The sequence below is a fragment of the Onychomys torridus genome, chromosome 4 (assembly GCF_903995425.1).
Source record: "Onychomys torridus chromosome 4, mOncTor1.1, whole genome shotgun sequence".
Lineage (NCBI taxonomy): Eukaryota > Metazoa > Chordata > Mammalia > Rodentia > Cricetidae > Onychomys > Onychomys torridus.
Window position 1 is genome coordinate 50,644,969 of NC_050446.1, and position 14,268 is coordinate 50,659,236.

Genomic DNA, 14,268 nt, shown 5'->3' on the forward strand with positions numbered 1-14,268 from the left:
CACTTTAAACTATTTTCTGTTCGAAGTAATATCGACAACCTGGAACGTGAAATCCAGGTCCCGCACTTTATCAGCAGAGTGACAACTCCCTGGCACCGTCTATAACATCTCTGTTCTCTGACTCTTTCCTTTTCAGCTTTCGGCCGCCTATGCACAGTCCTGGGATCTTGGGATGAGGCTCCCCCATGGCCTGTCAGTATACTGTTTGTAGTTGGACCTGAAGACAGAATGGAGCAAAGCTGTAATAGACCTGCTGACATTACTGTAGGTAGTGCGCCAGCTGCTGACAGTCTCCCATCTCCTAGGTGAGGCAAGACTTCCCCAAACTTGCCTTTACCTTGACTCTTGGACTTAAGAGTCCATGACAGCACTCTGTGGGCACTATCTTCCTCCTTCTTCAATTTCATTCTTTGAAAGCTAAGCTTCCTGGGATTGATCATTCTTGATTCCTTCATTTTACTTACTTGGTTATTTGTTTGATACCTGCTCTGAACATTCAGAGATTTGGGCAGCATTTATGTGCAGGACTGACTTAAATGATCTGCACTACTGGTTCTTCCACACCTGTGTTAAAACTCCTTATAGAATTCCTCCAGTTGACTGCAGGACGAGTCCTGGAGGAGGTTCAGAATAGTCCCCAAAGACCTGGGGTGGTGAGAGGCAAGAAACCATCGGGGACTTTAAAACCTGTTAGCAGTGTTCAAAAGGGTGTCGCGATGTTAAGGAAAGGAAAATGTGTCACTAAGTTGCCTTCTGTGGCTGATGTGATCTCCAGTTTCTTTGCCGTGTTTATGGAGTTTTGAATATCATGACTGCAGGCTGGGAGTGGACAGGCTTAGCTGCTGCCTTTCAGATACAGGAACCGCCTCTTACCTTCTGGTATGGATTCAGGACGCTCCTTGATGTGTCTCCATATACAACACATCACTCCTTTACCATCTTTGCTTGCATACAACACTCAGGCTGGCCTACATTCTCCTCTGCATGCTGTTAATAGTTCATTTCTGCTTTTGTGGCTTACGAGAGGACTGCCAGCAGAAGAGTATGACAGACTGGAAGAGTGCTCATTTGCAGGCGGGGTGGGCCCTATTGGTGGAGCATTTGCCAGCATAGGAGGCCCTGGGTTCAATCCACAGTGCCCCCTCCCCGCCCCAACACACACACACACACACACACACACACACACACACACACACACACACACACGGGGGTGGGGGAGGAGGGGAGACAGAGAGAGAGAGAGAGAGAGAGAGAGAGAGAGAGAGAGAGAGAGAGAGAGAGAGAGAGAGAGAGAGAGAAAAGCAAGGAGGTATTTAAAAAGATCACTGACGTAGCCAGGAGGTAGTAGCAGTGGCACACGCCTTTAATCCCAGGACTCAGGGAGGCAGAGGCAGGCAGATCTCTGAGTTCAAGGCCAGTTTGGTCTACAGAGTGAGTTCAGGACAGCCAAAGCTAAACAGAGCAACCCTGTCTCTCTCGGAAAAAAAAAATCACCAACTTTGTATTTAAGAAAACAGCTTTTCTTTGGTACTACCTTATTCTAGTACACAAAGGCAGTATAAACTGGATGGCCATGGAACAAATCAATCAAAACTAGCCCCTCCCCCTCCCCCTAACACAGGGTTTCTGTGTAGCCCTGGCTGTCCTGGAACTCACTCTGTAGGAGTGCTGGGAACAAAGGTGTGCACCACCACACCTAGCACAAATCAAAACTTAAATGTTATTTTTAATGTCTGAGTAATCTGGCCATGAGGCACATACAACAATCCCAGCATGGGGAAGCAGAGGCAGGGGAATCTCAAATTTGAGGCCATTCAGGGTTATCAGCAAGATCTTACCTTACCCCTTTGCACAACATAAAATAAAACAACCAACCCACAGGGCTTCCCACAGTGGGCGGGACTGAGGCCACAGCTTCAGCTCCCCTCAGCTTTCTGGCTCCTGTATGTGAGTGAGTCAGTCAGCAGGGGACTGAGCTCCTAGGAAGGCTGAGTGGGCTCACTCAGGCTGGGACAGGCGAGATGACTGCACCCTCTCCCACCTTTTCTGTGGTTTGGTAAATTTAATTCACCTCTGTTTGTGATAAAATTGGACCAGTCTTAGATACTCAAATGCTGCTGATACAGCCTCATGTTTCTTTCTCACCAGGAAATTTGACCCTTTTAAGGTAGCTGATGCAAAGATAAGAAACTATAAGTTGAATTTTGTTGTTTGTTAGGCCTAATTTTTTTGAGACAGGCTGAGCTCAAATTCACTGTGTACCAATCATGACCTTAAATACCTGATCCTCCTGTTTCTCAAGTGTTAGGATCAAAGGTGTGTGCCACCATGCCTATCAGAATCTTTTGCACAATATGATAATCATCAGTCATTTAGAAAATAAATTTGAGAGTAGCCTGAGAAACTGTGACTTTTTGCAGAGTACGACTATCCCAGGTCCATTTCTGTGCTGAAGACATACCTCTATCAAAAGCCATCTTGACATCTTCAATCAGGTCACTGAATCCTGAGACTCGGTACAGTCCTTCAGAATTAAGACCTGAAATAAATCAGTAAGGCATGGAAACTAATTTTCTGTTGATTCCCACCTTTCCTCACACTTTAACTTCTCTCCATACTTCAAGCTGGACAAGTGATGTATCAGAAAAAAATAATAAACCACACGTGATTAGAAGTCTTTTCCCACGTTCCCCCTAAAATGAGTCTGTTTCACTCAGTTTTTACTTCTGACCCACTGTCACCTGGATATTTATAATTTGGCCATCATGTTGCCTAATTAGATCAGGTAACATTAAATCTTAAGGGAAATCATTCATCACCCGATTCTATCATAAAGTCTTTTACATAACAGAAGACGGAGAGTCTGCACCAGCAGGCCTGTGGCAGTTTTCCCTAGTGGGTAAGAATAATTAGGGTGCAGCTCAGGTTTCTGGTCTTCGTGTTTTAATAGGGCATTTCTGCCTTTGCTTCCTGGCCTGAGTAGAATTTAAAACCCGAAAGGTGAATTAATCTCTGTACAGAGATCTTTGCAGACTGCAGACATCATCCATTAATGTATCCTAAATATGACTTTTCATAACTGCTTAAATGTTCCTTGAAATCAAGCTGATTATTAGCACACTGCAGACTTGGAGAGTCGATGTCTTCTGAAACCTTTCTCCCCACCACTGAGGACAACAGCAGCACCAACCAGGGCAGCAGAGGTGAGGGAGGGAGCAGCCGAACTGAACCCTCACCTCTGGACTCGATCTCCCGGATGCACATGTCCACCACCATTGGCCGCTTGGTGATGTGTGCTTTGACTAGCGTTGTCAGGTCACAGCTGTACACCTTCTTCACATGCTTCAGGTCTGGCTTACAGTCATTTGGGACCATCTTGGAACACTGCTTGTGAACATTCAACCCACAATCTGTGAAAGAATGAAGGAAAAAGCCATGATGATTTTTCAGTCTGGCATTCTGGAGCATTTCTTTGAGCAGAAGACACTTGGTGTGAACTGCAGCTCCTCCAAGGAGATGGACAGCAGCCCCTCTCCTCTTAGAACAGTCTGAGTAGAACTCGGAGGCCAGGATTTTCTTTTTAAGATAGAGTCTCATTATGGAGCCCTGGCTGGTCTGGAACTCTGTACAAAGACCAGGCTGGCCTCCAGATATCTGCCTGCCTCTGCCTCCTGAATTCTTGGACTAAAGGCATGTGTCACCATACCCAAAAAGGTCAGGATTCTTGCCAATAAGAATTATTGTTAATAAGAATTAAATAACTTCATTATTTAACTTCCTGAATGACCCCAGAAGAAGCAAAAACAAAATCGAGCTGTGTTCCCTACACCCAAACCAGTGTTAAAGATTTATATGTAACAGAGTGTCACACCACCAATGCTAAGACTTGAGTGTGTGTGTTTTCATCATAATTCTTATGACATGTTGAAAGGCGTGGCCTGTTGAGAGATGCAGGGTCCTTCTCATGTACAGGTCAGTGTTGCTGTGAAGAGGCCTGTGGGAGAGTTAGTTCTCTCTTCTGTCTTCTCTTGACTTTCCACCCTCTGCCACGGAGGACAGAGCCAGGAGCCCCGACCAGATGCTGGTACCTTGAACTTTCTACTTCAGAACTCTGGCATCTAACACTTGCTCCATGTAAGTGATCTAGTGGGAGGTTCTTTGATAGAGCGGCACAAGATGGACCAGTCAGATGACTCAAGGAAATTTACATCTACTCTAAGTAGTAACTGAATTTAAATCACTTGATATAAAGTGGAATTGGACACCCAAAATAAGAGTATTCAAGGTCCTCTTAAAATGAATCTGTTCCTATTATATCTATTCGTAAACCCTTTTTGTAGGTAAGAATACATATACTTTCTTGGGTAGTCTATAAAATAGCCATTACCATTCTTTTTACTATGATTAATAGGTAACATTTATGGAGGACTTAATATTATTGCCAAGTACCTTTCCAAGGGCTTTGTCTTTATTATTTCCTTTAAAGCCACAAAGACCTATCAAATAGCTACTTTTTTTTTCTTCCATTTCTGACTTACATCTGAAAAAGCCAAGTTAAGGAATTTATCCACGGTACACAGTGCTGCTGAACTCTGCCCTAAGGTGACGCTTCGGCCTTCAAGTCTCCATGTTGGATTGCCTCTATTGATGTTACTCCTCTGGTTTTGCAGGGCTGTAACATCTTGGGCACTGGAACCCAAGAACTTCCTGGTTAATATTTGAGATCTCTTTTCAATAATAAGAAAATGAAGTTTTATAAGGGATGAAGAAGAACAAAAGTGTTCTGCTAAATTACACTAAAGTGATAACATATACTGAATAAATAATTCAACTAAAATAAATGCCATCTTTATGTTTTAGAAAATATAACCTTCCTGTTTGTTAAGTTAAAACTCTCATCAGGACCTCTAACAAAACTAGCTAAAATGAAGGAGATGCAGCTCATGGCCAGGCCTTAGTGAAATCGTCTTGAGAAACCCAGAGTGCCTTGGCAGCTGCCTCGACTCTTGGGCAGTTTCATTTCGCTGTCATCTGCTGTATGATGGAGAGGGTGACATTTCTAGGAACTGAGCTACTGTGCTGGAGGGAGCTGGGTCCTTGCAGATGTGGGCCTAACTCAACATCCCAGAGAGGGCAACACCGCTGTAACTCACATCCAAGTACTGTCACCACTAAGGACATAAGGTTCCCAGACCAAAGTCCTCAATCTACCACCTGAAGAAATGAGGCAGGCACTGATCCATATAGTCAACCAAGGCCCAAATAACTGCATGACCAAAACTAAGGCCCTCTCAACATCTTACATGAGAGATTGCTAATTTGACCATAAGGCAAACCAGTGGCCAAACACAGCGAAAAGACCCCTTTCCTTTAAACATTCAAATGTTCTAGAGGACTTGTAAAATTTAGTGTTTGTTATAGAATCTATGAGCTATGTTATCTGGAGTGAGGTATCACACTTTTTGTGTTTAGTTATATAAAACAGTAAGAAGTATGCTTCTTTTAGCATTGTGCAAGCCTTGATGCTCCTGTATGGACAGAGCTCTGGGTAGTAATGTGTGCTGGCTGAAGTTAGAGCCTTTTCAAGGCAATGCTGCACAGTGTGTTACAGACCTGTCATCACCAGCTCAAAGTCAGAGACTAAACAGAACTCAAGGTCCTAAGATGGGTCTGAGTCACTGGGGTTGGAGACTTCATATCTACACTCTTCTTTATACATTTCATTTAGAGAAAAGCACCTTCAAGTAACTAAATGTGTTCTTTCTGAGTTCACCAAATCTGGTGAGTTTTCAATGAATTTGCCTCTCAGATATTTTACCAGTCTCTTACTCTACCCTCTGAGATCTCAGCAGCAAAAACTAAGCCCTTCCTGTCTATGGGTATCTCAGGCCCTGTTCTCTTTTTCTGTTTAACGGTGCTGGGTGTGGCTGTGCCTTGTACTTCATGTATAACATAGGTCACAGGCTTGTGAAGAAAGCTTGGGACAAGCCATCAATGCACAGATGAAGAGGATGAGCCCCACATGTGTTCAGGCTACTCCACTACAAGAGCAGAGCTGCACTGGACTGCAGTGACCACCAGCTGTGCTCTTCTCAGCCACTCCCTCCTTCTTCTTGTCCACAACACACTACACTCAGAATACCTTTTCAGCACTGACGATGAATTACCTATTTTCAGTCTTTTGTTAATGAAGTGCATTGTACTAGTATCTAGTCTGGAGTTTAAAAAAATGTTGCTATACTTCACCTGTGCCAGTCTTGCAATTATCTTTGCTTGATCTTATAGGGCTTTTAAAAAGCAGTAATAAGGGCTGGGGATTTAGCTCAGTGGTAGAGTGCTTGCCTAGCAAGCACAGGCCCTGGGTTTGATCCTCAGCTCAAAAAAAAAAAAAAAAAAAAAGTTTTAAAAAGCAGTAATAAAACCTAGACATTATATTCTTGTTTCTTAATTATTTAAATGAGAACACTTATAAAAACAATGAATAATTATCTTCTAAAATGTACATTACCATAATTCTGTTAACCTTTAATCTACCATTAGAATGTAAATGAATGATCTTGGTTATTTACTTCAAAACATGGCTCTCTGTGCTTTCTAGAAGTGCAGCATGCATGTGTGTAGAAAAGCTGGTGCATACAAAACCAGATCGCCTGAGGTTGGGAGTCTAAGAAGCATAGGTGTTTTAAGAAAATACAGAATAAAGAGTAATGTAGATTCTTTATTACTCTTTTCCTATCTTTGTTGAATATTTCTTTTTTTTGGTTTTCCAAGACAGGAGTTCTCTGTGTAGCCTTGGCTGTCCTAGAACTCACTCTGTAGAAACCCTGTCTCAAAAAACCAAGAGATGACGGAAAACCTTCAAAGGATAAATGTAAGACTGTTGGTGCCATATAAATGTTTTGATATGTGGATGCATCAAGTTTTATACTTGGGTTTCCATTTTGAGGTTATACATGGGGAAGGATATGGAAAAAACATATTTTTTCTTCTTTCTGTAGCATTGAAGATCAAACCAGGGCTCCATGTAGGCTAGGCAAGTGCCTACCATTGAATGGCATCTGCAGCCAATAATTGTTAAATGTACCTCTCTGGTATTTTCCACTATGAAAGATATTCATTATTTTTAATTGTGTCTATGTGTGTCTGTGTGTGGGTATGTACATGTTCCTGCAGGTTATTGCAGAGGTCAGAGGTGTTGGATGCCTGGAGTTACAGGTAGCTGTGAGCCCTGATGTGAGCTAGGAGCTGAACTCAGGTCCTCTGCAAGAGCAGTACATGCTTTTAACTGCTGAGCCATCTCTTCAGTCCCTCCCCCTATTAAAAGTAACTATCTCACATTCTAATAGGCATCACAAGTCACCATTTTCAAAAGCAAATTAAGAGGAATGGCATATGCCTTGGAATATTTACAAAAATATTACTTTCAACCGAAAGAGGCTATGTGAAAAATTTTAAAGGGATTCTTCAAATTCTCGCCAACTTTTAAGGAAAACCACTACCTTTATGTGTAGCCAATTGAGGCACTAATAAAAGTAGAGTTATTTTTTTTCTCTCTTCAAACTAAAAGTTCAGTATCTGTATACTTAAAATAACTTCTGTTATTAGGAGAATACAGCTATTTCTCATTTGAGGGCAGAAATGACAATAATAGTGATGAAAATATTAAAGGATTTTCATAGTTAAAAACTCATGTCAAATGTCTGCTTTAAAACAAGTATCATCCTTCCTTTTTTCTTAGAGTATTCTGGCAAGGCTAAAATTAAAAAAAAAAATTTAGGAATTCTGGTAGAATAATTTATTTTTGGGAATAACATTTCCTGGGAGACGGATGTCTGAGATAAATTTCATAAGGACAGCAGAACCTAGAAACTTACATTTCATGATTTTAAAAAGTTTGGGGAAATTAATCATTTGAATGAGCATCCTTTGTGTGTGTGTGTGTGTGTGTGTGTGTGTGTGTGTGTGTGTGCACCTGTGTATGATTTATTTATTGGTAGGCCTTGATACAGAATCCAGATTGGACTTTATCTCAAGTGCTGTACAGGCATATCTACAAAGTTCCTTGTGTCCCCAAAAGGGACTATTATTCCACCTACCACAGTGAGTTTGTGCTGTCTATAACCTTCATTCTCGAATTCTGTTTTAGATAAAGTAGGAGGCTCAAAGGCCAGATGAATCCTAGAGTCACTTTAGATCTAAAATCCTTACTGATAATACAAATGTAATTGGTTATCAAAACAGAACTAATGTGAGTCTAAACTGCCGCCTTTTCTTCTTCTTCTTCTTCCTCTTCTTTTTTTAAAGAAGAGTGTCACTGTGTAGCTCTGCCTGACCGGGAACTCACTATATAGATCAGGCTAATCTTAAACTCAGGTCACTGCCTCCTGAGTGCTGCAAGGCTACATCTACCAAAGTAGATTCTGTTTACTTAAAAAAATGATTTTTGTTTGCTGAAGATCATCAAGGCAGGTTTGTGGGGTTTTTATTTTTGAGGCAGAGCTTCACGTAGTTTAGGCTTGCCTTGAACTTACTATGTAGCTGAGAATGATTCAGAAATCCTGATCTTCTTGCTTCCACTTCCCAAGTGCTGGAATTACAACCCTGCACACTATACCAGTTTAAAAAACTGTGGGCTGGGAATGAATGATGTGAGCAAACACTCTGCTGAGCACATCCCCAGCCTCTCCCTCTGTATTAAAAACAAAGGTTGACCTGTGCTTACATTAGGTAACATTTTTAAGGACAGAATGAAAATTCTCCAGGCTTTTCTTATAGCTTTTGCCCTTTACTCATGGTAAGAGATGGAGGCTATACACATGGTGCTGGGGGGTAGAGTTAAATCATTTTATTTTTCCTTGCTTTTGTGAGCACTAACACAGCTGTCCAAGGCATTTCTTCCAAATGGGACTATAGCATGTTACCACATACACTTCAGACACAGTGGGTCTGTCTTTTGCTGGTGGCTGACAGGATTCTCATGTACATAGCTTTCATTCTTTCAAAAGGTAAGTGGTACACATCATTAGTTCAGAGGAAACCTTATGTTAGTGACTGTCAAATGCTAAGAGACTCTCTCACTGTCAGCTGGTTAAGGATGTCTCATAAAAAGTAAATGAGGCTGACTGAGACCCTCACTCCTTGAGCAGGTGACCCTGTTGTAGGAGTATGCCATCTGCCTTTGAACAATCATGCAGACCAGTGGTTCTCAACCTGTGGGTTAACCTACCCTTTCATAGGGGTATCAGATATTTGCAATACAATTAATTCATAACAGTTGCAAAATTTCAGTTATGAAGTGGCAACAAAAATAATTTTACATTTGACGGTCAGCACAACATGAGGAACTGTATTAAATGGTTGCAGCCATAGGAAGGTTAAGAAGCACTGGTGTAGATGGTCTTCCTATCACATCTGACCAATGCTTTCCAGCCCTGCTGCTGCCCTTTAGTTCAGAGACTATACCACAGCCTTCCAAGGAGGTTTCCTTGTGGACTCTGACACCTGATCCAGAGCTGAGACACTCCTGGACAGACCCTTCTGCACACATCAGTTCCACTGTGCCATCTTGTCCTTTGCCCCATACCAGGGAGCATCCTGAACAGGACTGGCCTGTGACACCTGTCTGGAAACTGAGAATTCCTCAGTGATGCTCAGAGAAGTGACTTTGACTGTTTACATGCAATACATACTGTGGTCTGCTACTCAAAGAAAATGCAATTTAGCAATACACATAAAAATGTCTGCATATAATGCACAAAAAATTACTCAATTTGAAAATCAGAAAAAAGAAGTTAGTTGTAAGTCTGACAATTATCATTTTGAAACAATTTACTCTTAATATACTTCTAAAAAAAAAAAAGAAAAGAAAAAAAAAAAAAAAAAAGGCCAGGGTCTTATGTATCCCAGGCTGACCTTGAACACACAAATTGGCTACATATAATCTTGAACTTCTGATCCCCCTGCTGTCACCTCCAGAATGCTAGGTTTACATGTGAATGGCACCATGCCTGGTCTTTTGTGGTTGCAGGGACTGAAACCAGGCTTTGAGCGTGTTAAGCAAGTACTCTACCAACTGAGTCACACCCTCAGCTCTGTTAGCATATATTTGAGTAAAAGCTTTATGCTAAAAGACATGTAAGAAGATATTTTAGTTTTAATAATTAAATAGCAGAACTTTAAGGATCAAATATAACATTTAATATTTAGAGAAAATACTACATATTTGAGGTCTGAATAATAATTAAGGCCATGCTAATATGTAGTCTGAATAAATGGGCAGTATTGAGAATAGTTATTCTATACAAATAAATTACACATGATGTGAATAATTATTTCATTTCCCAAAGTATAACAAATTCCTGCAATGTGTATGTGGATACACACACATTGGTAGGACAAAGAAAATTACATTTATTCAGAGCTATCAGGATCCCAATTTGGGAAAACAGATTTAAACTGTCTTTAAAACATGCTTCCAATGTTAAGAATTTATTTTTTAATTTGAATGTAGATTTATTTACTTTATGTGTATTAGTGTTCTGCTTACATATATGTCTGTGTACCACATATGTGCCTGGTGCCCACAGAGTTCAGAAGATGACATCAAATCTCCTGGACTGGAGTTTCAGATGGTTGTGAGTCACCAAGAGGGTTCTGGGAACTGAACCCAGGTCCTCTGCAAGAACAACAGGTGCTCTTAACCTCTGAGCCATCTCTTCAGTCTACCATGTTGAGTATTTCTTTATGGGTAAAAATTTCTAAATGTAGACCTAAGATACCATCATCATTTTTCACAAAAAGCATTTGTTACATTGAACATCTTTATGTATCACAGAGAAAATATTAATGATTAAATGCCTTTTCAGAACTTGGTATCATCTTTGAGGATAAGTCTGCAGACTTTTTACAGTTTTGACTTTGATAAAAAATTTTAGTAAGGACAATTCAGCTTAACAAGTCAGCTTTAAAATTCAGTTTCCAAGGCAACAATCATATGTCCTGGCACACTACTTAAAAAAACCAAAAACCACTACAGAAGCAGTTAGTGCAACACCAAGGGCAAGTGATGAATATGACTGACGCGCTTCTGTCTCCTGAATCGAGCTGGCCTCTTCCTTTTCAGGGCACTTTCACACATCCCCGATGCCTGGCCCACCAAGTGTGAGAAGGCTATGGCAGACAGACCCTGTCTTCAGAGTGGCTGCTGACCCACTGGGAGAGAAGACAGGGCTCTTACCTGCACATTTCACTCCCTGAGCAATGAGGCCCCACATGAAGTTGGCACAGTATTCACACCAGTGTGGCCCTCGGAACGTATGGACCTGAAAAGCACAGGGCAAAGTGGAGAGAGGGGAGACATCTGTGAGGAGGTTGTTGTGTATCAATCAAAGCAGCATTATAGAAGCCACACTGAACTGAAGATGCAGCATGACTACATTTAGAAAACTGACTGAGTAGGACTGACAAGTGACATTCATTTCAGAGCTTCAGTTCTTTTAGAAGTGATGACACATCATATCGATACACTGCAATTTCCTTCTGGAAACAATTTCCACCATGGGATTTTCCAATGAGTCGTCTCCTCAGGCACAAGTCGCCTTTTTGACACTGACATGCATATCTGAGTGTGACGACTTAGTGGCAATGTCCAGAATCTGTAAAGACTGTCAGGTAATCCAGCTTCTTTGGCAAAATGGGTTTTATATATATTAAAGTGACATTGATTGCAACTGGACCACTGAAAAGGGCCAATTCTTCAAAACATTTTATATTTACTGTGTTAACAAACAAATGCATTTGAGAACCTATAAAAGCTAGTTAATGAGAAACCGAAGGCTGGCATTTCAGGCCTGTGATACCACATTGGCTCCCACAGACTTTTATGTATAGGAAAGGTAAAGTATTCTAATGCTGGTGAAAAATATCACCAGAACAGAGAAGCCACGAATCTGAACCCTACACATTAAATAACAAAATTAGGAAATCTTTCCTGGTGTGGTGGCACATTCTTTTACTCTCAGCATTGGGGAGGCAGAGGCAGGTAGCTCTATGAGATCTAGATCTGAAAGGGCTGTATGGTGAAACCATGCCTTAAAAAAAAAAAAAAAAAGAAAGAAAGAAAGAAAGAAGAATGAATGTTACCAATTTTGGGCAAATTCTGGTTGAAACTGCACTAGGAAAATAATGAAAAAAGAGAGGATATAGGAAGTCAGTTGATTTAAAGCCAATTAGACTTAAGTAAGTCTAATTTCCTCCTGCAGGAAACAGAAAACAGAGAAAAATCACCAAGTGTGATGATTTCAATGTGTGGATCTGCCAGACAGTTCTATGAAGGGTAAACTGCAGCTAAGGATGCCAGTTTTCATAACTGTGACATTATCCTACTGATTGGGTCTCAGAAACAAAGTAATGACTCTGAGATATGTATATGAATTTATATATATTTCACAAATGTATTATTTCTTCAAGCCTAAGATGTTAAAAGTGTAACATATTTCATTCAGAAAAACTATACTGATTGGATCATGAAATATCACTGATTATAAAGTAAAGCTCAACTTTAAAGCTATTGAAATATGTAATAAAATCTCTCTAATATAGTCAGTGAAATATGGTATTTCTGGTACAAATATCGCTATGGGGCTGCAGTGGATAACTCACAGTTCATTCCAAATAGGAATGTGTTTGTGCCTATAGCAAGCAAGCTTGAGGGCCAGGTTTCACGTTAATTTTGAAAAGTAGGCCACAATTCCTTTTATATCTTTTATGAAAAGGGTCAGGAATATAATACACATTTGTTTCTGAACTGCTAATGATGTTCAGAGCCTATTAATTGAAAGCATTTCATGGAGCTGCTGGCACAGGGCCCAAGTTCAGCAGATTCTCTGCAATGCCCTGTGTTTGTCTGTGCTCCTCAGAGTGATTAAAACTGGATGAACCACACTTTACTCTGATGGGAACGTGAAGTAGACTACAGGTCTGGACTCACTCACACAAAGAGGTATAGATGATGAAATCACTACAGCATCCTAAAGTGACTTGGAGAACGTCTTTGGGATACAAAATGGCCCGCCGGTTGCTGGTTCTCATGATAAGTATGTATCACTCAGATGAGTGATATGAACGAGTGAAAGTGGAATGAGAATTTGGAGCAAGGCCCAAGAATGACTTTATACCTGCCACTTCAGCTTGTGGTGAAGCATCTGAAATTACAGTGGGGGAGCAATAGTAGACGGTGTTTTGCTTATTACTTAAACACAAGAGCACTAACTACCAACGTTAGGAGGGTCCCTTTCTCCCTCGGAGAGCAGTGCTGAATGTGGCATTTTAAGACACAGAGCATCTGCTCACATGACACATGAAGAAAGAAATTTAACTGTGCAGCCCCCATGTTCTCTAATCGAAGGTGATATATATATATATATCAGAAAGCAGCTGTTATGGAATTATTACTCCTACACTGCAGGCTGGTACAGATTTTTTTTACAAGGGCATTCTGTATTCTGTTCTAAACACTGTTAAGAAGTAGCTTGTGTAGCCAACGGCCTTAGGGCTTCTCCTCTGCTTATGTAGTGCAGCTAACCAGACTCGCTGTGGACTGCACATCTAACATGCACATGCCTCGCATTTCCAGAGTTCATCAAAACAAACAGTGACTTAATTAATGGAGCATTGTATTTATCAATAAATATTTACTGATGACGGACACAAAGAATGGACATGAGATTAAGGAACACATGCCAGGTTTATCCTGGAAAACAGTGTCAAGTGCCCATGAAGAGCGAGTGTTTAGAGTGTGGGGTTGGAGGGAGACACACTGTGCTCAGGCTGAAGATGTAGCCCCTGAGCTAAGTTCCCAGCCAGCAGATGTGGTAAAGCTTTATGGAGAAGGGTGTGTGCATGTGTGTGTGTGTGTGTGTGTGTGTGTGTGTGTGTGTGTGTGTGTGTGTGTGTGTGTGTCTGTGTGTGCGTGTGTGTGTGTCTGTGTGTGTGTGTGTGTGTGTGTGTGTGTGTGTATGTGTCTCTGTGTGTGTGTGTCTGTGTGTGTGTCTGTGTGTGTGTGTGTGTCTGTGTGTGTGTGTGTGTCTCTGTGTGTCTGTGTCTGTGTCTGCAAGTGCTCACAGGGCAAGGCCACTGGGGTTTCCTAAGGGAAGGATGAAGTCAAGTCTGGAGGAAGACAGACTGGGCAGGATACTCTGGTAGCCACTGGGTTGGGTGATGTGGGTATGAACTTGGGCAGCACAGAGGAGAGAAGGGAAGGAACCAGGC

The 14,268-nt window shown here is 41.2% G+C and overlaps 1 protein-coding gene across 5 annotated transcripts in view; it reads right to left on the reverse strand.

Annotated features, from left to right (window-relative positions):
- Chn1 (chimerin 1) overlaps window positions 1-14,268 on the reverse strand; it is a 153,749-nt gene that overhangs the window by 13,096 nt on the left and 126,385 nt on the right. For all 5 annotated transcript variants that reach the window (XM_036183987.1, XM_036183986.1, XM_036183990.1 and 2 more), the window contains 3 exons: window positions 11,237-11,321; window positions 3,237-3,410; window positions 2,462-2,539 (listed from right to left, as the gene is read on the reverse strand). In XM_036183987.1, coding sequence (XP_036039880.1) covers window positions 2,462-2,539; window positions 3,237-3,410; window positions 11,237-11,321 — 337 coding nt within the window. The remainder of the gene's footprint in view (window positions 1-2,461; window positions 2,540-3,236; window positions 3,411-11,236; window positions 11,322-14,268) is intronic.